At 37.1% G+C, this 24,732-nt stretch overlaps 3 protein-coding genes across 3 annotated transcripts; 2 read left to right on the top strand and 1 right to left on the bottom strand.

The window, feature by feature from the left end:
• Nucleotides 1-470: 470 nt before the first annotated feature.
• On the top strand, nucleotides 471-2,155 carry LOC139840876 (glutathione S-transferase APIC-like). Its single transcript, XM_071831119.1, has 3 exons — nucleotides 471-617; nucleotides 816-864; nucleotides 1,707-2,155. The coding sequence occupies exons 1-3, from the start codon at nucleotides 471-473 to the stop codon at nucleotides 2,153-2,155; spliced, it is 645 nt and encodes a 214-aa protein (XP_071687220.1).
• A 12,910-nt stretch (nucleotides 2,156-15,065) lies between these two features.
• Nucleotides 15,066-18,183, top strand: LOC139875565 (dephospho-CoA kinase-like). Its single transcript, XM_071862900.1, has 3 exons — nucleotides 15,066-15,173; nucleotides 17,080-17,225; nucleotides 17,739-18,183. The coding sequence occupies exons 1-3, from the start codon at nucleotides 15,066-15,068 to the stop codon at nucleotides 18,181-18,183; spliced, it is 699 nt and encodes a 232-aa protein (XP_071719001.1).
• Nucleotides 18,184-19,604: 1,421 nt separating this feature from the next.
• Nucleotides 19,605-20,360, bottom strand: LOC139840870 (uncharacterized). Its single transcript, XM_071831115.1, has one exon. It carries the CDS (start codon nucleotides 20,358-20,360, stop codon nucleotides 19,605-19,607), a length of 756 nt encoding a protein of 251 aa, XP_071687216.1.
• Nucleotides 20,361-24,732: the final 4,372 nt, after the last annotated feature.

Raw genomic sequence — 24,732 nt, 5'->3', positions numbered from 1 at the left:
TAATATATCAACCGGTATTAATCGTAATAATACTGTATTAATCTTAATACAGTATATATATACACCAGCCTTTTCTTTTTCAAGTTGGCGATTAACATATATAAATACGTCTCTGTTCCAATTTAATTAATCACTATTTTTTTTTCTTAGGTCCTAAATTAATTATCGACTTTAAAAAAAAATGAATAAAGTATTTTTTATATCAGTAATGTATGCACATATATGAAATAAAATGTGGGTAAAAAGAGAAGAGTAATAATACTATAATTATAACAAAAAAAATAAAATGTAATAATAAAATTTCTTAACATGAATATTTTTAATTTAAGATCGAACAATATATGTGAGACAAATGGAGCAATACTATCATCATTCTCGCCCCCTTATATATACTACATCCTCATTCAACTTGCACATTGTTACCTACAAATACTCTCAAATCGAAATCGGTATAAATCACTTTAGTATATATGACGATTAAAGTGTTCGGTTCCATGCTATCCCATCAAAGTATCCGAGTTCTACTTTGCCTCGCCGAGAAAGATATCGATTTTGAGCTTATAAATGTTGAACTAGCTGTCGGTGAACACAAACAGCCTCATATACTTGCACGAAATGTGAGTATCTGTCTGTATCTTATATCATTACTTTTCTACCTATATATATATATATATATATATATATATATATATATATATATATATATATATATATATATATATATATATATATATATATATATATATATATATATATGTCTATTCATTTACTTTAATGTCTTTTAGTTTGATCGATGTATAAACATATGTATGCAGCCATTTGGTCAAGTTCCTGCGTTCGAGGATGATCACGTTAAACTCTTCGGTAACAAATCACAAAAAATTATTCATATATAAGATATAAATTGTTGAACTCAATATTTGAAATTGGTTGAGTGTAGGGCAGCTAAAGGACAAAACATTAAACGAGCTATTTGATTTCGAACTTATTTATTTCAAATTCAAGCATTTACAATTTCAAATTCGAGTCGAGTTCGAACAAAAGTTCGATTAGTTGTACGAGTTTTGTTCCAGTTTGGCTCGCTAGTAGTCCTAGTTGAGTGTCTCAATATTACTTAAATTAGTTGAAACACTATATATATCGTATGTATGCAATATAAGACTCGTTGTTATGGTTGAGGGTTTTTTGGAGCTTTCAGTTTTCAAAAAGTTTTGAAAGCGAAGTGATAAGGTTGTGAAAAGGTTATAAGAGAATGTTATTGTAGTGTGCTTTATGGAGAAATTTTCTGGTTATAATGTGAGAAATTGTATGTATCGGTTTTCCTTAAATAATTTAGTAATAATTAGTAATTAAATAAAATTAATAATGAATGCTCCCTCCGTTTAATCATCAGCCACCAGTATTCACTATTGACTTTCTTAAAGTTTTCCTTTGTCAACATCGACGGTATATATTTATATTTGTGTTATATAATATTTGGTTAAAGTTATATGAATAAACTGAATAATAAATAGTCTTCATTATTAAAATTTTCATCAAATATTATATAACATAGACACAAATGTTTACATTCAGAGTTGATAAAGAAAAATTTTAAAAAGTCAATATACAATGAAACAAAAACAGGAATCAATAATTAATAATTAGTACTTATAATTATGATCTGTTCGGTACTTATTCATAACCCACGTTTCAACTTGTTACAGAATCGAGGGCTATTTCACAGTACATAGAACAAACATATGTTGGTAATGGGAAAGAATTAATAAACAAGGATCCAAAGAAGGCGGCCGTGGAATCAGTATGGATGCATGTAGAGGTAACGAAGTTTGATCCTGTAATAGTGGCTTTAGCGTGGGAGCTATGTATTAAGCCGATTATATTTAAAATAGAAGGTAATAAGGAGATTGTGGATAAAGAGCAAAAGGTACTAGAGAGCTTGCTTGATGTGTACGAAACACGGCTGACTGAAAGCATGTATCTTGGAGGAGATAATTTCTCGTTGGCGGATTTATATCACATTGCTGTGATTAAGTTCTTGATGGATACGGAAATGAAAAAAGTGTTTGAATCGCGGCCTCATGTGAGCGCATGGGTTGCAGATCTTTTGTTTAGGCCTGCTACTATCAAGATATTTGGTGTGACTGTGTATTGAAATTTGGATCACTTGGTTGTGGTTGATGTTATTGTTGGTTCTTAATAAATAATGGAGGTTGTATTTGGCAGTCATCACTGCCTATTCATCTTAGGATTGGTAAAATTTTCTTGCAATTTGTCTTTCAATTTATTTCTCCGTGTACTATATAAACCCTTTATGTCTAAAAAATCATCTAAAATGTCAACAAAACAAGTGTAATGTTCTTGTAAATGATTGAATTCGATGATTTGCATTCCAATCAATAAGTCGTATAAATACATTAGGATCCTATCAATGTGTAACTAACAACCCTGCAAATCAGGGATACAATATATCTATGTTATACATAACTCGTTTGACTTGAGAGAGTTTCTATACATGTGTGTAACTAAATTAGGACAATATATGATACAATATTATATCGGTTAATACAGCCCCTCAGTTTGAGCGGGAGATAGAGCGGACGTTTAAACTGCTTCTGAATTCTTCAAATAGAACACGAGGTAATCCCTTAGTAAAGATATCGGCTAACTGAAACCGTGTTGGAACATGAAGAACACGTACTTGTCAACGTGCGACTTTTTCACGTACAAAACGTATGTCCATTTCTATGTGTTTAGTCCGTTGATGTTGCACGGGGTTACCAGAAAGAAAAATTGCACTAACATTGTCACAGAACACTATAGTAGTCTTGGAAATGGGACAGAGAAGTTCGAGTAGAACATTTCGAAGCCAACATGATTCGGATACAACATTAGCTACACCGCGATATTCGACTTCGGCACTCGAACGGGAAACAATAAGTTGACGTTTAGCAGTCCACGATACTAAATTACCTCACAAGAAAACGCAGTAACCTGACATTGATCGTCGTGTATCCAGACACCCACCCCAATCAGCATCTGTGTAACAAACTAAGGAGGAAATAGAACTCTTAGTCAACTGTAACCCATGTGAGATAGTACCACGAATGTACCTGATGATACGATGTAATGCTTGCATGTGACATTCTTTAGGATCGTGCATATGCAAACAGATTTGCTGAACCGCGTAAGAGATGCCGGGTCTAGCGAAAGTTAAGTACTGTAGACCACCAGCTAAACTCCTGAATTCGGATGGATTTGAATATGCTGGCGCGCGTGTAGCACTCATTTTACCATTTGTATCGACTGGAGTTTTAACGGTTTGCAATTAGTCATACCTGCATGGGTAATTATGTCGTCGGCATACTTCTCTTGACTTAAAACAGACCATGTTCATTTCTAGTAACGGAGATACCGAGAAAGTAATTGAGTGACCCTAAATCTTTCATGGCAAATTCGTGAGCGAATAAGGACACGAGTGTTGTACATAACGAGGTTGAGGATGTGACGAGTATAATGTCATCAACATATAATAATAGGTAAGCTGTCTCATTGCCATGAGTATAGACAAATAAAGAATGATCTGAGGTGTTGTGTTTGAAACCAATAGTTGAAGCAAAAGTGGCAAAATGTTGGTACCATGCACGGGGCGCCTGTTTTAACCCATATAGTGATTGCTTTAATAAATAGACATGTTCCGGTTTGGTAGTGTCTCTAAACCCATAGGGTTGATAAATAGACATGTTCCGATTTGGTAGTGTCTCTAAACCCATAGGGTTGATACATGTATACGGTTTTGTCAAGAGAACCATGTAAAAATGCATTTTTGACATCTAGTTGATTTATATTCCAGGATTTCGATAATGCAATAGATAACACAAGTCAAACCGTAGCCGATTTTACAACCGGAATGAAGGTTTCATTGCAGTCAATTCCAACTGTTTGTGACCTCCCATCTCCAACTAGGCGAGCTTTGTAGCGTTCGAGTGTACCGTCGGATTTCATTTTATGCCTGAAGATCCACATACTACGAATAACATGCATGTTAGGTATTCGCGGAACAAGTTCCCAAGTATTATTATCTATTAAGGCTTTGTATTCATCGGCCATGGCCATGTTCCAATTCTGGTCTAATAGAGCTTCTTTAGGTGAGCGAGGAATAGGCGAGAGAGTAGTTAGTGAGGAGAGATTGAAGGGGACTTTAAGTTTGTATATACCTTGCATGCTTCTAGTAGTGATAGTACGAGCGGGAGGTGGTGTGGGTGTATTTTGTATATTAATAAAAACTTGAGGACTAGGTGGAGTAGTTGTTGAGGAATGATAAGAAGGTTGTGAAATAGAAGTAGAAGAGATCGATGCTGGAGAATTGGATTGTATCGAGTTTGTGGTATTAGAGTGGGTCAAGATAGGAGTGGATAATTGGGCCGGAGAGGAGAGCAATGGTAAATTGGGCCCAGTGGTAGATGGCCCAGTTGAAGATGAAGATTGTGGTAATGGGCTTGGCGTTGAAAAAATAGAGTTGGGATCATGGATGGTATTATTTGGTGAATGGGCCGTAGGACTAGCTTGTGGCCTGCTCGAATTTGAATCAACAGAAGCGTTGGAGAGATGTTTATAGGTGTAGAATGATGGTTGTATAGTGTCAGTTAGGAGTTGATAGTTAGGTGCATTAGACTTTGAGAGTGTAGAAAATAGAAATATTTGTTTCATAAAATATGACATGGCGAGATATAATGAATTTTTTAGTAGATAAATCATAGCATTTATATCCTCGATGGGTAGACGGATATCCTAGACAAACGCATGGGATGGAACGTGGTTGTAGTTTATTGAGTGTATGTGATGGTAGTAACGGGTAACATAAGCATCCAAATGTGCGTAAATGAGAGTAAGATGGGGTGCATTTGTAGAGGCATTCGGTAGGTGTGCGAAGATTTAGTATTTTAGTAGGTAAGATGTTTAAGAGGTATGTGGCCATTTGAAGGGCATGAGGCCAAAAGTTTAAGGGAACGAAGGCGTGGGATAGAATAGTGCGCATTATGTTATTGATGGCTCGTATTTTTCTTTCGAATTTTTTGTTTTGCGGGGATGAGTATGGACAAGAGAAGCGAAATTGCATGCCATTCTTTTCACAAAATTGGTGGAACTTTTGATTATTATATTCAGTCCCATTGTCACATTGAAAGGTTTTTATACGTTTATCAAATTGTGTTTGGATATATTTACTGAATGTGAGGAAAGTAGAGAAGACATCAGATTTGTTAATAAGAGGATATGTCCACAAGAAATTAGTGTGATTGTTTAAGAAAAGTATGTAATATCGATGGCCGGTTGCACTTGGAAACGGAGATGTCCATAAGTCACTATGTATTATATCAAAGGGACATAACGTAGTAGAAAGAAAAGAAACAAAAGGTAATTTTATTTGTTTTCCCAAATACGCAAGACTGACAAACAGAATGTAAAGGTTGTTTATTACAAGAAATAAACTTTTTATTATTAAGGGAGCGTATGATGTCATCGCCTGAATGTCCAAGACGGTGATGCGATACATCCGGAGATAAAGCAGCAAATGTGGAAGATTTGGATAGATGACGTAGCAATGAGTTGGTAATCGGATAGAGATCGCCCGTACTGTTACATCTCAGAACCGGCGTGCCCTGCGGAAAATAATTTACAGTAAAACCAAAAGGATCAAATTCCAAAGAAATATTATTATCATTCGATAGTCGACGAACAGAATTAACGTTTTTAATTAGATTAGGTGAGTGAAGAATATTTTGTAAGTAAAGAGGACGGGACGGATTAAATATTGTAGAGTTGCCGAAACCTTTAATTGGAATACCATGGCCATTACCAACAATTATATTTTTATGTTGCCTTATAGGATAATAAGACTAAAGATTACCTGAGTTCGCGGTCATGTGAGATGTGGCGCCGGTGTCCATGTACCATGTGTCATCTGGAGGATTGAGAGTCATAGTATGCATGGCGCTATCGATGTCTGTTGGACAGTAACCTGAAGATACTGAACCATTTGAGTAATTGGCCTGTGATGGTCTTGGGCCAAGAAAGCCGGCCTGGTTGAAGCTGTTACTATTATTGGGCCTGATCCAATTGTTGGTCGAATATGGGCAGGGTGGGGCAGCCCATTGTGATGAGGAGGCCTAAGGTTGTTGAGAATAGACCCAAGGTGGGTATGATGACCAGTTCTGAGCAGATGAATTGGGGAAATAATTCCGACCGCGACCACGATTGTTTCTCCCTCTATAATTGTTCTCACGACCTCGACCTCAGCTTGAATTGTACCGGTAGTTTGGATTTGAGTTCGGTGGTGGATTCCGGTTAGTCGGTGGTGAGAATTGCACAGAATCGGTGTTGACAGAGGGTTTGTGAGTAGCGGTGGTGATGAGTGCAGCTTTAGTAAGGTTCGAATTGTTGATGGCTTGCTTCTTCTTACGGGTTTCTTCTAACAGTAATTTGGATCTGGCCTCATAAAACGAAGGGAGATCAGTTAATTGAGTCAAATAGGTACCAACAGTATCAAAGTTTTCGTTCAAACCAGCGATTAATTGCAGAACCATACGGTCATCACTGACTTTATCACCAACATTACGTAGCTGATCGGCAATAACTTTGATTTCTTGACAGTACGCTGCACAATTGGGAAAATCATCCAGACGGAGTGTGTTGAATTGTCTCTGAAGATAAAGGGCTCATGAGTTTTTGTTGTCTTGAAAAGTGTTATGCAAACAAGTCCACGCATTGGCTGTAGTGGATTCATCCTCGATAATATTGCTTAAGAGATCATTAGAGATGGTGCCATAAATCCATTGAAGGACTATGGCATCCAAAAGAGACCAGAGAGCATCTTTGGTGGTGTCTGTGGTAACAGTGGATCCTAAATTAGCAGCAGGGGTTGGTGGGATGATGTGATCAATCACATCATTGGCTCTACAGTGGATCTTAAAGAGATGATCCCAAGAGTTGTATTGTGCGTTGTTGATGTCGAGAGTTATAGGGATTAGATTTTTGATGTTGGAGATTGAGAGAGCAGGGTGGAATAATTTTTCGGCCATTGGAAATTGGTGATGATGGAAGAAGAAATCTGCAGGAAAACTTTAGAGAAAGCAGAAAAAGAGGATCACTTGGCCTGATACCATGTAAGTGATTGAATTCGATGATTTGCATTCCAATCAATAAGCCGTATAAATACATGAGGATCCTATCAATGTGTAACTAACAACCCTGCAAATCAAGGATACGTTATATCTATGCTATACATAAATCGTTTGACTTGAGAGAGTTTCTATACATGTGTGTAACTAAATTAGGACAATATATGATACAATATATATCGGTTAATAGTTCTGCATTTGGTAAAATTCCATATTTCCCATTAGTTAATGTACCTAGTCTACCTACATGGTAACTAAAGTAAACTCATTAAGCTAAATATTCCTTTCTTGCTCCATATTTGCAAATTAAAGAGTGATCATATATTTACTTAACGTTAACGTTATGATAAATTCACCAAAATTGTGTTTTACTACGTAAAAGCTTGCATAATACAATACAATTGTTCAATGTGTAATTCTGATAGATGGATTTCTTGCATTCTTGCTTAGCTTATTTTAAAGGGGAGGCAGTGGACCAATAAGCTAGTTTGGCATGAGGTGAAGGCCATAGGTGAAGATTGCCCTTTTTTTGGACTGCGAAGTGCCGAAGAAGGAGAGAGCAACCATCATACTCGCATCCTTTAGGTTTAGGTAATCGTCAGATTTCCAAAGTCGACGGGCCTTAACACCCCGATCCTCATACTTGTCGGCTTAGGTTGACAGTGGAAGGCTCCGCACCTGAGCCTCGTTAGACTCGGCAGTCCCTAACGTTCAGAGTTGTTATGGTTTGAGAAAGGAGCACCGACCAATAAAAATTTTAGGCGGGATAGGGATCGTAATTATTTATACTTCTCGAGGTATAATGACAGACCGGGAGGCTAGATTTGAAGGAATCGACGTATCAACTTTGTATTATATATGGTGATCCTTCTGACGCTCGATAACTGTAGTTGACTATAGATCTTAACGAGTTACTTGTCATCACCCGGATTCATCTTCTTGTAGTACTTTTTCTTCAGTGTGAGGCAAACGACGACCTCCGTTTGCAGGAAGGAAATTAGCAACCACCCCAAGTAAAGACATCAAAAACAACCTGATTTCCAACATCTTGCATTGCATTACCGTAACGATAAAAGTATGTTTAAAAAATGCCATGATCCTGTTAGAGTATGGAGTCGTTAAACAAATAAGAAAACTGAAACTGGGCATCGATGCGACGCATCCAAGGGTGGATGCGGTGCATTCATAGAGCAAAAATTGTCCGAAGGTTTTAGATGCGGAGCATTGAGCTGATATGGCGCATCAAAGGGCAGAGATGCGGCGCATCTCATTCAGATGCGGCGCATCTGGAGCTGGTTCTTGAATCTGCAGTCGTGGAAAGCAAAGGGATGCAGCGCATTCCATGGTGATGCGGCGCATCGCCTGCCTGTCAGCAAGTTGTCAACTTGCACACTTGACATCCGAGCATGCTTAGCCTACCTTTCACTTTTGGTGTAAAGTTTGATACTTTACACCTAAAATTAGGGATGTGATCATGCCATTACAAGGTGGAAAGCATGGCTAGTTGGTAAACAAGATGATTACTTGACATGATGAAGATTCCTAGCTAGTTGTCATGGTGTTCTTGTTTTCTCCTATATATAGAACTCATTGTATGCAATTGTAACATACCACTCTCAAATATTCAGTAAATAAATGATCTCTAGTTGGTCCGTGGACTAAAGCAATCACAACTATTGCATATAACCACGTTATATCTTGTGTCGTTCTTACATTACTTGCATTTTAATCTTTCGTTCATTAAGTGGGTTGAGTGATCTTGATAGTATCACTACTCGGCTAGTAGTCTTGTAGAATTACTAGCGTTGTTTGGGTCCTAATATCCTAACAACTGGTATCTAGAGCACAAGGTTTCGTTAAGGGAACAATGGCGGAAGCTGGGAAGTTTAGAATCGACCGATTCGATGGGAGAGACTTTAGCTTTTGGAAGATGCAAATTGAAGATTACTTGTATCAAAAGAATCTACACCAACCCTTGTTAGAGACTAAGCCCGAAAGCATGGACGATGCAGATTGGACACTTTTGGATCGTCAAGCTTTGGGTGCTATTCGTCTTTCACTTGCTAAGAACGTTGCATACAACGTTGTGAATGAGAAGACGACGTTTGCTTGCTTGAAAGCACTCTCTAACATGTATGAGAAACCTACAGCTGCAAATAAGGTATTTCTCATGCGTCAGTTGTTCAATACTAAGATGAAGGAAGGTACGAGTGTAACGGATCATATCAATGAATTTAATAATATCGTTTCAAGGCATGAATCGGTAGAGATTAAGTTTGATGATGAACTAAAAGCACTTATATTGCTTTCATCATTACCGGAAAGTTGGTCGGGTACGGTTACCGCAGTTAGTAGCTCTACGGGAACTACTAAGCTAGCGTTTGAAGCAATAAGGGATTTGATTCTTGGTGAAGATACTCGTAGGATAAACTCGGGAGAATCAACGTCTGGTTCTTTGTTAAGTACCGACAACCGGGGTAGGAAATTTGAACGCGGTGAGAAGAATGGTAGGAAGAAGTCTAAGAAGAGGAATTTATCGAAAGATAGAAGTGAAGTTACTTGTTGGGGTTGCAATCAAAAAGGGCACTTTCAAAGGAATTGCAAAAACGGTTCCGCGAAAGGTGTAAACTTGGCCGAAGGGGAAAGTGATGATGCACTTTTGTGTAGTGTTGAAAATTCTATGGAGTCCTGGATTTTGGATTCGGGAGCTTCGTTTCATGCTACTCATGTCAAAAGCATGATGAAGAATTTTCGTTCATATCAAGGCAAGGTGAGATTGGCGGACAACAAGCAACTCAACATAGAGGGCATTGGAGATGTTGTTTTGAAGACTACTCTTGGTTCTAATTGGACTTTGAAGAACGTAAGGTACATTCCTAAATTGAAAAGGAAACTTATTTCGGTTGGTCAATTAGATGATGAAGGTAACGCGGTTACTTTTGAAAACCGCCAATGGAAGGTGGTTAAGAGTAGTTGTGTAGTGGCTCATGGACATAAAAGGGGAACTCTTTATATGGTTGAAGTGTTAGATGAAGATACGGTGGTTGCTACGGTTAATGTTGAGTTCGAATCAACTTTATGGCACCGAAGACTCGGGCATATGAGTGAGAAGGCTATGAAGATGCTTGTTTCGAGTGGGAGAATTCCATATTTGAAAAAGGTAGAACTTGAGTTTTGCGAACCATGTGTATATGGGAAGCAAAAAAAGGTGACTTTTGGGAAATCAGGAAATGCACCCAAGTTGGAGAAATTGGAGCTCGTTCATACGGATGTGTTTGGTCCAACTAATGTAGAATCACATGGAGGTTCTCGCTATTATGTCACCTTCATTGACGACTCCACTCGAAAGGTATGGGCTTATTTTCTTAAAGCTAAATCCGATGTATTTAATACTTTTGTGAAGTGGAAAGCTATGGTAGAAAATGAGACTAACTTGAAGGTTAAGTGCTTAAAGTCGGATAATGGAGGAGAATATGGTAGTCTTGAGTTTAAAGACTATTATGAAAAGCTCGGTATTCGAATGTTGAAAACGGTATCGGAGACACCGCAACACAATGGGGTCGCCGAACGTATGAATCGTACGTTAAATGAAAGGGCTAAGAGTATGAGACTACATGCCGGTTTGCCTAAAATGTTTTGGGCGGATGCAGTTAATACGGCGGCTTATTTGATAAATAGGGGACCCTCAACACCGTTGGGTTTCCGAATTTCCGAGGAAGAATGGCAAGGTAAGAAGGTGAGTTATGGTCACCTTAGGATCTTTGGGTGTAATGCATATGTGAAGACCAAAGATGCGGATAAAGACAAGCTTGAAGCTAAGTCAAAGAAGTGTATTTTCATAAGCTACGGGTCGGATGAAATGGGCTATCGTGGTTGGGACAACGAAGCTAGAAAAGTAATTCGTTCGCAAGATGTTACTTTTGATGAAGATTCGGTCTATGACAAACCGAAAACGGGGAGTCCTAAACCGAGTCAAGTTACTTTTGACGATGTTTCTAATGATGATCTTACAGGTTCTAGTGGGAGTTTGGGAAACAATGAATTGCCGAATGACGGTGAGGCATCGGAAAATGCTAATGATGGGAATGATTCGGAAAGTGGTGATGATTCCGAACATAGTGCGAGTTCTAGTGATGAGGAGGACACAAATGAAACCGGTCCAACCATTTCGGTTACTCCTATACCAAGACGCTCGACTAGAGTGCCCAAACCTAATCCTAGGTATTCTCCATCAGCAAACTACTTGCTCTATACCGAGAATGGAAAAACCCGAAAGTTACTTTGAGGCAAGGAAGACAAAAGAATTCATACAATGGGAGCTTGCCATGAAAGAAGAGATGGGATCACTTGAGAAGAACAAGACTTGGTCACTAGTGAAGTTACCTCATGATAAAAGGGCATTGCAAAGCAAATGGGTGTATAGAATCAAGAATGAGTTAGATGGCAAGAGAAGGTACAAGGCTCGTTTGGTAGTCAAAGGCTTTCAACAAAAGGAAGGGGTTGACTACAAAGAGATATTTTCACCGGTAGTTAAGATGACTACTATCCGTTTGGTACTTTCTATGGTTGCATCCGAAGACTTACATCTTGAGCAACTAGATGTAAAAACTGCATTCTTACATGCTGATCTTATTGAAGAGATCTACATGAGGTAACCCGAGGGCTTTGAGGTAAAGGGTAAAGAGAAATGGGTTTGTAAGCTAAAGAAAAGTTTGTATGGATTAAAGCAAGCACCTCGGCAATGGTACTTGAAGTTTGACGAGTTTATGAAGAAGATTGGTTTCTTAAGATGTGAAGCGGATCACTGTTGCTACTTGAAGAAATTCAAGTCTTCTTACATAATCTTATTATTGTATGTTGATGACATGTTGCTTGCAGGTTCTAACATGTCCGAAATTAACAAGTTGAAGGGATTACTTTCCCGAGAATTTGAGATGAAAGATCTTGGCGGTGCTAGGCAAATACTTGGTATGAGTATTGTACGCGATCGTGTGAAGGGTACTCTATACTTATCTCAATCCAAATATATTGAGAAAGTAGTAGAGAGGTTCAACATGGAAGATTCAAAGGCTCTTTCTATGCCTTTGGGAAGCACCTTAAAACTATCAAAAAGTCAATCACCAAAGACGGAAAGAGACAAGAAGGATATGGAAAAGGTTCCATATGCATCGGCCGTGGGTAGTATTATGTATGCCATGGTTTGTACAAGACCCGATATTGCTCAAGCAGTGGGAGTTGTAAGTTGTTATATGTCTAATCCGGGGAAAGAGCATTGGGAAGCAGTCAAATGGTTGCTTCGTTATTTGAAAGGTACTTCTAATATGGGATTGTGTTTCTCCAAAAACAATCACATACTTAGAGGTTATGCGGATGCTAATTTGGGTGGATGTGATGATTCGGGGAAAAGCACTACGGGTTATGTTTTCACAATGGGGAAGACGGCGATTAGTTGGTTATGTCGATTGCAAAAGAGTGTTGCTTTGTCAACCACCGAAGCCGAATATATGGCTATTGCGGAAGCTTCTAAAGAGCTAGTGTGGTTAAAGAACTTCTTAGGCGAGTTGGGTAAAAGACAAGACTATTGCGTTTTGTATTGTGATAATCAGAGTGCGGTTCATCTTGGGAAGAATCCGGTGCTTCATACTAGAACGAAACACATCAAGATAAGGTATCATTTTATTCGACAACACATAAATGATGGCACTTTATTCTTGGAGAAAATCCTTGGTACGAAGAATCCTGCCGATATGTTTACTAAGGTGGTTACGACGGAGAAATTGAGGTTTTGCATTACCTCAATTGGTCTTCTCACGAATTGATGAGAGAAGACCCCAGCTAGAGATTTGAATGGTGTTACAAGTTTAACAAGTAGTATTGAAGACCTTTTATCGAAAGTCTACTCATCCGAAGTATGTGTTGAGCGTGCGTGTTCCAAATGGTATTTGGCGGTAATCGAAGGTGGTTTAATGTTCTTGGTTAAAATCATTGATATGAATGGAGTTTGTTCAAAGCCTCCAAGTGGGAGATTTGTTAGAGTATGGAGTCGTTAAACAAACAAGAAAACTGAAACTGGGCATCGATGCGGCGCATTCAAGGGTGGATGCGGCGCATTCATAGAGCAAAAATTGTCCGAAGGTTTTAGATGCGGAGCATTGAGCTGATATGGCGCATCAAAGGGCAGAGATGCGGCGCATCTCATTCAGATGCGGCGCATCTGGAGCTGGTTCTTGAATCTGCAGTCGTGGAAAGCAAAGGGATGCGGCGCATTCCATGGTGATGCGGCGCATCGCCTGCCTGTCAGCAAGTTGTCAACTTGCACACTTGACATCCGAGCATGCTTAGCCTACCTTTCACTTTTGGTGCAAAGTTTGATACTTTACACCTAAAATTAGGGATGTGATCATGCCATTACAAGGTGGAAAGCATAGCTAGTTGGTAAACAAGATGATTACTTGACATGATGAAGATTCCTAGCTAGTTGTCATGGTGTTCTTGTTTTCTCCTATATATAGAACTCATTGTATGCAATTGTAACATACCACTCTCAAATATTCAGTAAATAAATGATCTCTAGTTGGTCCGTGGACTAAAGCAATCACAACAATTGCATATAACCACGTTATATCTTGTGTCGTTCTTACATTACTTGCATTTTAATCTTTCGTTCATTAAGTGGGTTGAGTGATCTTGATAGTATCACTACTCGGCTAGTAGTCTTGTAGAATTACTAGCGTTGTTTGGGTCCTAATATCCTAACAGATCCCTTCCCGAACCAAACATGAATCTTCACTTTGCTCTCACGCTCAATGTAAATTCCCAGTTCCGATATCTTTATTGTTAATGTAATGAGCCTATCCTCTATTCTCATATCACATTCCAAAATGAAATCAAAATTTCAAAAGGAATCACTAATCCAAGACAAAATATCAATCTTTATTCGCAGACCATTTCAACTGTATTGTCAACATTAATTGTCGTTACTAAACTCTTAATGAAAAAAAATCATGTTTAAACATTTTTTCTTCAAAAATCAACTTAAACAGCTAAAGCGTCATCAACTTACCAAGTATTCTTCCATTATTCAAAAATAAAAAATAAAATAGATCTGCCACATCTTCCATATATATCAACTAAATTAGTGGCGGACTTCAAAATATTTTTCTTGAGGGCCAAAAGTATTAGAAATATGTACTCCGTATGTAAAGTACAGGGAGTAACTATGTAATTTGTTCTAAACCGTACGGACCACCTGCTTACAAATTACAATCGTACAAAAGTATAAAAGTATAAGAAAAATGAATTTTGTACGGGAGTATAATTTACCGGTCTCCGGTTGAATTATATGCATTTCTCAAGTTTCAGATTACAATCGTACACAACAAGTCATTACACTGCCGCTCATTGACGCCAAAACATTTTATCAGGTTTGTTTATTTCCTGTACTATGGGGTTGCTTCGTTTGTTTCACCTTCTACTTCAATTCCATTGTTTCAATATTGAAATTAATTTCTGTCAATAGCAACGAAATTGAGATCAAAGTTTATATATTGTAGTATGAGCATTATTCGATTTCCTCACCCGGGGCAACAAAAACTCAGGACCTGAATGTGTTAGTGTGCAGTTGGTTCTTTAATACTGATACTTAGCATTAATACTGATATGATTGAGTTCAATGTCTCCGATTATACGTTTCATGTGGTGTCATTCATATATCATGACAGTGTATATAAATTAGGATCGTTATTGGGGGCAAAATGGTTGGTGAAAAAGTGATATAAACATGACCTTATTGTTTATTCTTGTGGTATTTGGTAATTTGTTGTTGATTCATCACATTATACGCAGTTGCAAAAACTTTGCTTTCGCGAGATTTGGAGTTGATGAAAAATGAGGGTAATAGGATTGACAGGTGGAATTGCGAGTGGGAAGAGTACTGTTTCCAATCTCTTTAAAGCTAATGGCTTTCCGGTCATCGATGCTGATGTCGTTGCTCGTGTAAGCTTCTCCTAGCATTCTGTTATTTTAATTTTCAGACTTGAGTTTCATTTATGTGCACAGATAAAACGCTAGTTTTGAATGTTAAACATGCTTATGAATTTGAGCTTCTAATCTAATATGGTAATAAACGTGAGATTCTTACCACCCATTTTGATTGGTTTCTCTATTTGCACTCTCACCAGGATGCTAGCAAGTAGCAACTGTAGGAGGAACCTTAAAAGGCATAATTTTTAATTCTTGATTGAAGAAAAGTATTGAAAAAATAGGTTATTGGTGGAGGTTTTCCCTGTTCAGGTTACCCTGGGAGCGCGAGTATTTCTACTCAGATGTACGCGCCCTAAGTCCCTAACGGGATTCCTTTCACCAATTCCGACGATTTCCAAAATGAGGTTTAAAGTTGAGACCTTTTGTAAAGATATCATGACGTCAACCACTCTGCAATCTTGTGATGGTTTTGAAAAAATAGTTTATCCAATGTAATTTATCAAGCATTCAATACCCCATGTCTTCTTTTTTTTCATCATAAACTGCAAGGGAGATAAACATTCCATTGCTCTCTATGCTTCCCTTCGCTTCAACAGCTCCCATGTTAGTTGTTTAATGGCATTCATTTGAATCAATTGATACCTAAAGGGCCAATTAAAAATAGTTTTGTACCATCTTTGAGTGTTTTTGGTGATCAAAGTCAAAAGCAGATGTTGAACGGTGTAATGCCTATTGATAAAAGGTTTGAAGAACTTCAGTGGTACATAAGTGCATTATGGTCAAATCAACATCTTTGTTCCCAGCTTCAATATCAATTTCTTTATGATGAGTATCAATAGTTACACTGCCTCTAACCTTTATATTGTTACTAGCATTCACATTATTACATTTCGTTAAATAGTTACAGTAGAGTTCTGATCCAGATTATTCAAAATAGCCTTCAAACCTCCGTATTCATTTGCAATTTATTGAGTATATCTAATATTCATAAAACTCCGCACATCAGGAGTATGTCATATACAACTCAGATTTGGGATTAACGGAGTAGGCATTAACTTTTTTTTTATTATGTCACAAATGTGTCATGATCAAACTACATAGTTATTCGTTTACACGTTAAATTTTCGAGATTTTATAAGTGCATAGTTTAGGACTTTTGGAACCCGAAAAAAATCTTTGTTCCATGATGACTAAACTGCATTTCCAGTTGTTTCATATCCCACACTATTAGACCTAAACTATGTATGTAACCATTATATTTCAAGAACCATATCACATCCTCCCAATGGAACCAGGTACTCATCAACCATAAACTCGACTCATTGTAATCTTTAAATTTCATATTTTTGCAAATTTCTTCTCTAGAAAGTTGTGGGTGCTGTCTAATAACAATTGTATGAGCTTCTTCTTGTTACCAGTCATCACCCTCCTTATTAGAAAAGTATTCAACCCCGAAAAATTCTCAGTGCTGATCTTTAAAAATATGAGTTTAGACGTATTTGCAGATTCATTTTGATAATTGTTAGTGGGGCTACTAATCCTTATCACCCTTAAATGAACTAACTAAGTTGCTGATCTGCATACTTAACCCAACAAGCATGTCATTAATTTTAGAAATAGCACGAGAATTCATTTATAATTTCATTGGGCAAAAAGAGACAGAATTTGTATTAAAAACCTTGCTGTATCCCGAAACCGAGTGCACTTGACAGTGGGACCTGATCTGTGTTAGCAATTGGCTTTCATTTTTTGGTTGTATCATCTAAATATGTGATCGAACAATAAAGCCCTCGTTTGCAGGATATTATTTTATATGCACTAACTATGTTACTTTGTGTGTTCTTCCAGTAACTAATTTTTTAGTTTATCATATAAAAAATATTGGAAGTTGATATTTGGGTGGTGGTTCACATTGCAGGATGTGTTGAAGAGAGGTAGTGGTGGTTATAGAAAGGTTGTAGTGGCTTTCGGAAATGACATATTGCAAGATAACGGGGAAGTGGATCGCGCAAAACTCGGCCAGATTGTATTTACTGACCCTTCAAAACGCCAACTTCTTAATAGGTACAGTAACTATACATCACATTTTATGAATAAATTACCATCCCAATACACTATATGTGCCTTATAGGAAAGTTTTACAAAGATGTTGAAGTCCACATACTATTAGTGAAGCTAAATAAAGTTCTCTATAACTATAGTCACTGTTGTAAAAGTTGGCCAACGCGTTGGTTTGGGGACTAGCCCGTATTGATTCGTCCAAAACGCCTTAGAAATCGGTCAACGAAAGTCGGGTATGAGCCGGTCAAAGTCGGTCATAGTCAAAATTAGGTCAAAATATTCAAATCTTTTAAAATTAGATTTTACGTTGTTCTTGAAATTTTTATGTTTTATGTTTGATATATTTATGTGGAATATATATGTGTTTAATTTATTGAGTACTAAAAACGCCCGACTCGTCCCTGACTTGACTTACATGTCAACCGTGACTTTAGTGTGTAGTATTAGGGAAAAACAGGGTTTGGAGATTGATTATCGTCGTTAATTTAATTGAAGTTTTTATAAATCTCTTTGTAGGCTTCTTGCCTCCTACATTTCATATGGTATATTATGGGAAGTTTTCAAGCTTTGGATAAAAGGTTGTAATATCATCATTCTTGATGTCCCTTTATTGTTTGAGGCCAAAATTGATCGATGGACAAACCCAATTATCGTTGCGTGGATTGATCCTGAAACACAACTTCAACGACTAATGGCCAGAGACAGGACGTCTGCACAAGACGCTCAAAATAGGATAAACGCTCAAATGCCTCTAGATTTAAAAAGGTCAAAAGCAAATATAATGATCGATAACAACGGTTCTTTAGATGATTTAAATGAAAGTTTTAAGAAGATTTTTAGTCAGGTTACTAAGCCTTTGACATGGACCGAATTTTGGCTTTCTAGACAGGGTGCTATAGTGGCTGTTATATCAATATTTTCAGGTGTTCTTGGATGTAAGAAGTTGATTGCACACTTATGATACGACAATCGGTTATCATCGTATTTGAAGTTTGAGAATAGAGATAATTTGAAGTTATTTTGTTACCAGAAAAGTTCCTCTTAATATTTGGTTTCATTCGCCTTTATTTTGGGTGCATTTCTATAGTTCTTTTGGTGATAGATTTGTTTAGACTCAGTATTATGTACGTGAATTAATGATCTTGCTTTTAGGCTCCTAAGGTGCGAGATCAAACTTAAAATTTAAAACAAGAAATAATAATAATAAAACTATCATACACAATAGGCAATTGGTCCTAATCGTCGTGTAGTACTAATTAACAATAAATTTGGTTTGATTCAAACAGAAGTAAACTTAACAAATCAATTACTCTGTACTATAACTTAATTAAACTAAATAAAGGCGGGTTTTAGTAAAAAATAACTTTAAAGTTTAAACTAAATTATTATTATTTTATTATTATTATTATTATTATTATTATTATTATTATTATTATCCCTATATACTAAAAATCCCCCCAAATTCTTGTAGTTCCAATTAACTGAATTGTCGTTTTGAGTTTCCGTTCACATTACAAACGGTCCTTCAAATTCTGCTTAATTTACACAACAGCCCCTCAAGTTTACACTTTTGCAAGGGTAGAATGCGGAAATATATAGTTTTATTAAAATAAAAGAAACTAATTCTACCCGAATTTTTAACGGGCCCTATCTTCTCGCTCGGTGCGAGTTAAATTTTTCCGAGATCACCGTTCAACTCGAAAAAATCTGACGAGCACAACGCGACTAACTATACGCGGAACGGACATCGTTAAAAAAACACTAAATAACGGGCCCTATATTCTTGCTCGGTGCGAGTTAAATTTTTCCGAGACAACCGTTCAACTCGAAATAATTTTACGAACACAACGCGACTAACTATACGCGAAACGGACATCGTTTAAAAAACACTAAATATTTCGGACTATATTTCATACATATACATACACGTCCAACCAACAACCCAACATACTAGATATATTAGTTACCAAACAACGTATATTCAAATTCGACCGCGCGTTGAATACAACCGCAGCACGCGCTATCGAATTTTTTTCTAGTTAACAACTAACACAAAAATATAAAGTAATTAAGATAAGTAGAGATGATATTATTCACTTAGGATCATTCGCGCTAGCATGTAATTTAATTCGATTGACTATTGTGTTTTTTTTTTTTTTTTTACCAGCAAAATGAATTTTATTATTAAAACTTCCCTAACAAGGCGCTAGAGAGAAATAACAAAAGATTACAACGACTTTATAAGCCAATTATCTCAACGGATAACGAGTTTTCCTATATTACAAAGCCAATTAAAAGAAAAACTACGAATCGAATCTAATAGACAATTCTTCTTTAACGAGCGCGAACCAAATAAACGTTGTTCCGATATCTCCAAAGATGTCAAAGATATGCTGCCATTATCACATACAATTTGATTTTCGAATCCGTATTAATTTGCCAACCTTGAAACCAATCAAACCAATTAACCCATGAGTCGAAGTCGGTGACATAGCTTTCATTAATCCATATCTTGATCTTGCTCCACAATTCACGAGCCAAAAAACAATTAAAGAGCACATGATTTAACGATTCGACTTGGCAGTTGTAAACAAGACAGCCGATGTCATTTATATCCATTCCACGAGATGAAATATTTAGACGAGTCGGAAGCCTATCCCAAGCTACTCTCCATAAAAAAATGTTCACTTTCCGAGACACTTGATTAAACCATGAAATTTTGACATCCGTAGAGGGAAGTAAAATGGTATCCAAACTCTTTCGCGTGCTGCTAACGTTAAAAATACCATCTTCCGATATACACCATTCCCATCTATCATCGATTGAATTAATAATGGTAGGACTGCCTATTTCTGAAATCATTTGATGAAGAGAAGCTTCGTTCCGAGACCCAATATCGTTCCTGCACCAATCCCATATCCAGTTTTCATTTACAAGACGCTCGGACAAACAACAATTTGGGTTACTTTCGAGATGATACAACCTGTGATACTTAGTACTTAAGGAGCCATCACCTCTCCAATTGTCTTTCCATAATTTAACGGACGATCCATTTTCGATTTTCACCCGAAGCGTGTTACTAGGAATCAAACCATTAGATTTAGCTTTCAAAAAAAAAGGTTGACAATGGATAACCATGTAGAGGAACCATTCGAATAACATCCATCAAGGCCACCTTGTGGACCGTAAATGGCACGAATTAACTTACACTAATTTGAGTCTTCGGATGAGACAAATCTCCACACCCACTTAAAGAGAAGAGAAAAATTAAACGCTCTCACACTACTCACATTCAAACCGCCATGATCAATAGAAGCTAAGGTTTGATTCCAACTTATCAAATGAATTTTCTTTATATCCGAAGTCGAACCCCAAAAGAAACCCGCTCTCAACCTTTCGATTTCATTCAAGATTGAATCCGGGCATTTGAATAGAGAAAGGTAACATATGCCTAAAGAACCCAAAACCGAGCAGATGAGAGTTAACCGACCTCCAATAGATAACATGTTTGTGTTCCATCCGGACAACTTCTTTTTATAACGATCTGTCAATGGTTTCCAATGGGCTAAACGATTCATCGACACACCCATAGGAAGACCAAGATACGTAAACGGGAAAGAACCTTTAGTGCAGTTGGCAAACGAAACAAATTCATCGAGTTCCAAGTTTGAAACTCCCACACCAAAAAGAGATGATTTAGAAACGTTAATGGACAATCCTGACCAAGAAAAAAACGAGTCAAAAATACGAATCATACCTACGAGCTCGTCTCTACTCCACTTAGAAATGATAACAGCATAGTCTGCATACAATAAGTGAGAAACCTTGACCGTACCCGAGCCAATCGAAGCACCTGATAAATGACCCGATGCAATTTCACGTTTAATACAAAGATATAGACTCTCCATCACTATAAGAAAAAGAAACGGGCTCAATGGATCTCCTTGTCGCAAACCGCGTTTAATTAAAAACTCTTTTGTAGGGATCCCATTAATAAGAATCGACGTATGTGCCGAATAAAGGCACATGTGAAACCAAGATCTCTGTAACATCCCAAGTAACATGTTTCCCGTAGTATGATATTGTCCGCTTTGCCCGTAGGCGCACGGATTTTTCTTGGCGACCAAAAACGACGAACACTTCCCAGGAGGTCACCCATCCTGGTAGTGCACTCGTCCGAGCACGCTTAACTGCAGAGTTCTCATGAGATCTGCTGCGCTTGTGGTCCCAAAACGTGTCATGCTAGGAAAGGTCTCCCCACCCTTATAAGGCATGCTTCGTTCTCCTCTCCGATCGATGTGGGACGGATGTAACACGGATGTTACAATCCTCCCCTCTAATGGGACACAGCGTCCCCGCTGTGCACGTTTGGTCCGGGACCTGGCTCTGATACCATCTGTAACATCACAGGTAACATGTTCCCCGTAGCATGATATTGTCCGCTTTGCCCGTAGGCGCACGGATTTTTCTTGGCGACCAAAGACAACGAACACTTTCCCAGGAGGTCACCCATCCTAGTAGTGCACTCGTCCGAGCACGCTTAACTGCAGAATTCTCATAAGATCTGCTGCGCTTGTGGTCCCAAAACGCGTCATGCTGGGAAAGGTCTCCACACCAATATAAGGCATGCTCCGTTCTCCTCTCCGACCGATGTGGGACGGATGTAACACGGATGTTACAATCTCCATTTCATTCAAAATCCCAATAATCCGAGCATATAATCTAAAAAGTCCCAACGCACCGAGTCATACGCCTTCTCGAAGTCAATCTTAATAATCATAAGTTTCTCCTTCCTCTTTTTATACCATCCTATGGTCTCGTTAAGAATCAACGGACCATCTAAAATCTGACGGTTAGCAATGAAAGCCGTTTGTTCATGTCCGATTACTTTATCAATAACATTCGCCAATCTAGAAGTGAGAATCTTTGTAATGATCTTATAAGTGACACTAATGAGAGAAATAGGCCGATAATCTTTTATGAAAGCCGGATTAGAAACCTTAGGAATAAGAGTAATGAATGCTGACTCCGCACCTTTAGGCATTTCATTGTCCCTAAAAGCCTTCGCGATACAGTCCACGAATTCAGTTTTTAAAATGTTCCAAAATTTCTTTATAAACGCGAAAGAAAAACCATTGGGACCGGGAGATTTATTGCTCCCACAATCCCAAACCGCGTCCCTTATCTCATCCTCCGAAACGTTGTCTTCAAGAGCACACCGATCCTGATCTGTAATTATATTAGCAGCCATGAATCCAGGATTCGAAAAACTAGTTGTTGGATGCGAAAACTTTTCCTTATAAAAATCAAAAAATGCATTTTTAATGACCACTGGCTCCGTTATCCAATCCCCATTAATGATAATACCATTGCGTTGTGTGGCAAATGACTAGAGTGACAAAACAATATCTTATATATATAAAGTAATTCAGATAAGAGGAGATGATATTATTCACTTAATTAGGATCATTCCCGTAGCATGTGTTGCTTATTTAACCGATTAACTATTGTGTGGTAAACGACTCTAGAGAGTATGTTGATTCTCTCGGTTTAACTAGCCTATTCCAATTAACTTTAACTGTCACCTAACTAACTAGATTACTAATTATTTCAAACCATATTATTTATAGTGTGATCTAATCCAAATTTTACTATTGTAAAACAAAGATAATGTTGATGTCTCGCATGTGCTCACACATCAATCAGATTCTATGCATACTTCAATCATCACGGGTGTCATGTATTTAGTTCATAATTGTGTAAATATAAGTGCATATTTCTTTGGTCAATACCATTCACCCTAGCTACCTCCATACAACTAGAGACAAAACAATATCTTATATGGTTGACATGAAGCTTTGAACACTTCTATTTTCCACATATATTTTTTTACACATTACATCATATTCTTTGGTTAGGTTTAGAACATTTCATAATGCCAACTCTATGCCAGCTATAAGAACGCGTTTGAATAACAATGAATGTATCATAATGTTTAAAATAATCATTAAACTACTAAGTATCAAGTAAAATATATGTATGTTTTTCAGGTATAGATTAGGACAACAAATCTGATGGTTGTTGGTACCATGTATTCTTCACATTATTTGCTTAGTCATCAAACAACTAAACTTTAGCATTTAATTCATTTGGGGTTGGTGTTGAATAGATTACTAAAACTCCTATATCATCATTTTACCTAAATCTCAACAATTTACAAGTGCTCAGTTGTGATATTTAAACAACTTTAGTGACAATTGCAACACATTTCATGTGTGACGAGGTTAACACAAAGAACCTTATTGTAACAAAGTTAGAGACAGAAATAATTTATGAACTATTTTTGTAGACCACTATGCTACGCTCACTAACGGGGTCCACCTAATCATAACCTATCAGGGAAAATCTATTCAACTCGAATCTGGACCACGTATTTTGAGGGAAGTAAAACCCTTGGGTGAGAATCGAACCCGGATCATGTTCTTCAATTTTCCCTTGAATCCGGGACACGTATTCCAAGATTGAATATCACTCAGCTAACTATTTGAAATGAACATTGATTATACACTTCTAATTCACATAAAATACACTTCTAAATCGCATAACATAATAAGTTGGTTTTTCATCTTTACAAGAAACAATTTGATACAATTTTCATCCGTTTAGAATTTTTGATACATTTGCAACATCTGAATTTGTTTTAGAAAGCTCGATACATTTACAACCTTTTTAGTATGAAAAAATAATATATTTTGTTAAAACTTAAAAGATAAACTTCTTTTTTAATATCATTAGAGTATTTACCCTTTTTATATTAAGATTTTTTTTTATGGAATCAATCTCTATCCAAATATCTATATTCTTTCGACGTGCCTCTACAAGGCCTCGAGATCATCTTGTCGTAAGATTGATAGCAAAACTACCACCGTGAATTGTTATACTCCCTCCGTCCCATATTAATAGTCTACAGACAAAAAACACGCATTTTAAGAAAAAATAACTGTCACGTATACTTTTTAAAAAATTTAAAGTTTTACCACTTATTTTTTACCTATTTTTTTGTCTTATATGTAAAAGTTAAGGGCATAAAGGAAATTCACCTTATTATTCTCATATATTTATGAAAGTGGACTATTCATTTTGGACAACTCAAAAAGAATACCGGACTATCAATATGGGACGGAGGGAGTCTATATTATTACATGTATGAGTGCGTTGTATTGAGGTTAAATTAAAATTGAGAACATTGTTTTCTTGTACCTAGGTATTGTTTTATTATACTAATTCAAATGTAACAGGAACCTTTGAGCATAAATGTTTCTATACGTTTTTATAGCTAAAATATCGGTCCTACAATTACTAAACTATCTTGAGATAGTTGATAGCAATTTTCTTAGTTTTCAACTTACACATCTTCTGAATTGTTAGTGGTGCGACGTTTGCTAAATTGAGGTGTATTCATAATGTTTGGTTTAATTTTAGAGTTGTGAGAGGTCGATATTCATAAATG

The sequence above is a fragment of the Rutidosis leptorrhynchoides genome, chromosome 1 (genome assembly GCF_046630445.1).
Source record: "Rutidosis leptorrhynchoides isolate AG116_Rl617_1_P2 chromosome 1, CSIRO_AGI_Rlap_v1, whole genome shotgun sequence".
Lineage (NCBI taxonomy): Eukaryota > Viridiplantae > Streptophyta > Magnoliopsida > Asterales > Asteraceae > Rutidosis > Rutidosis leptorrhynchoides.
Note: the sequence above shows the minus strand (reverse complement) of the source record. Positions and strands in the feature narration are given on the sequence as shown.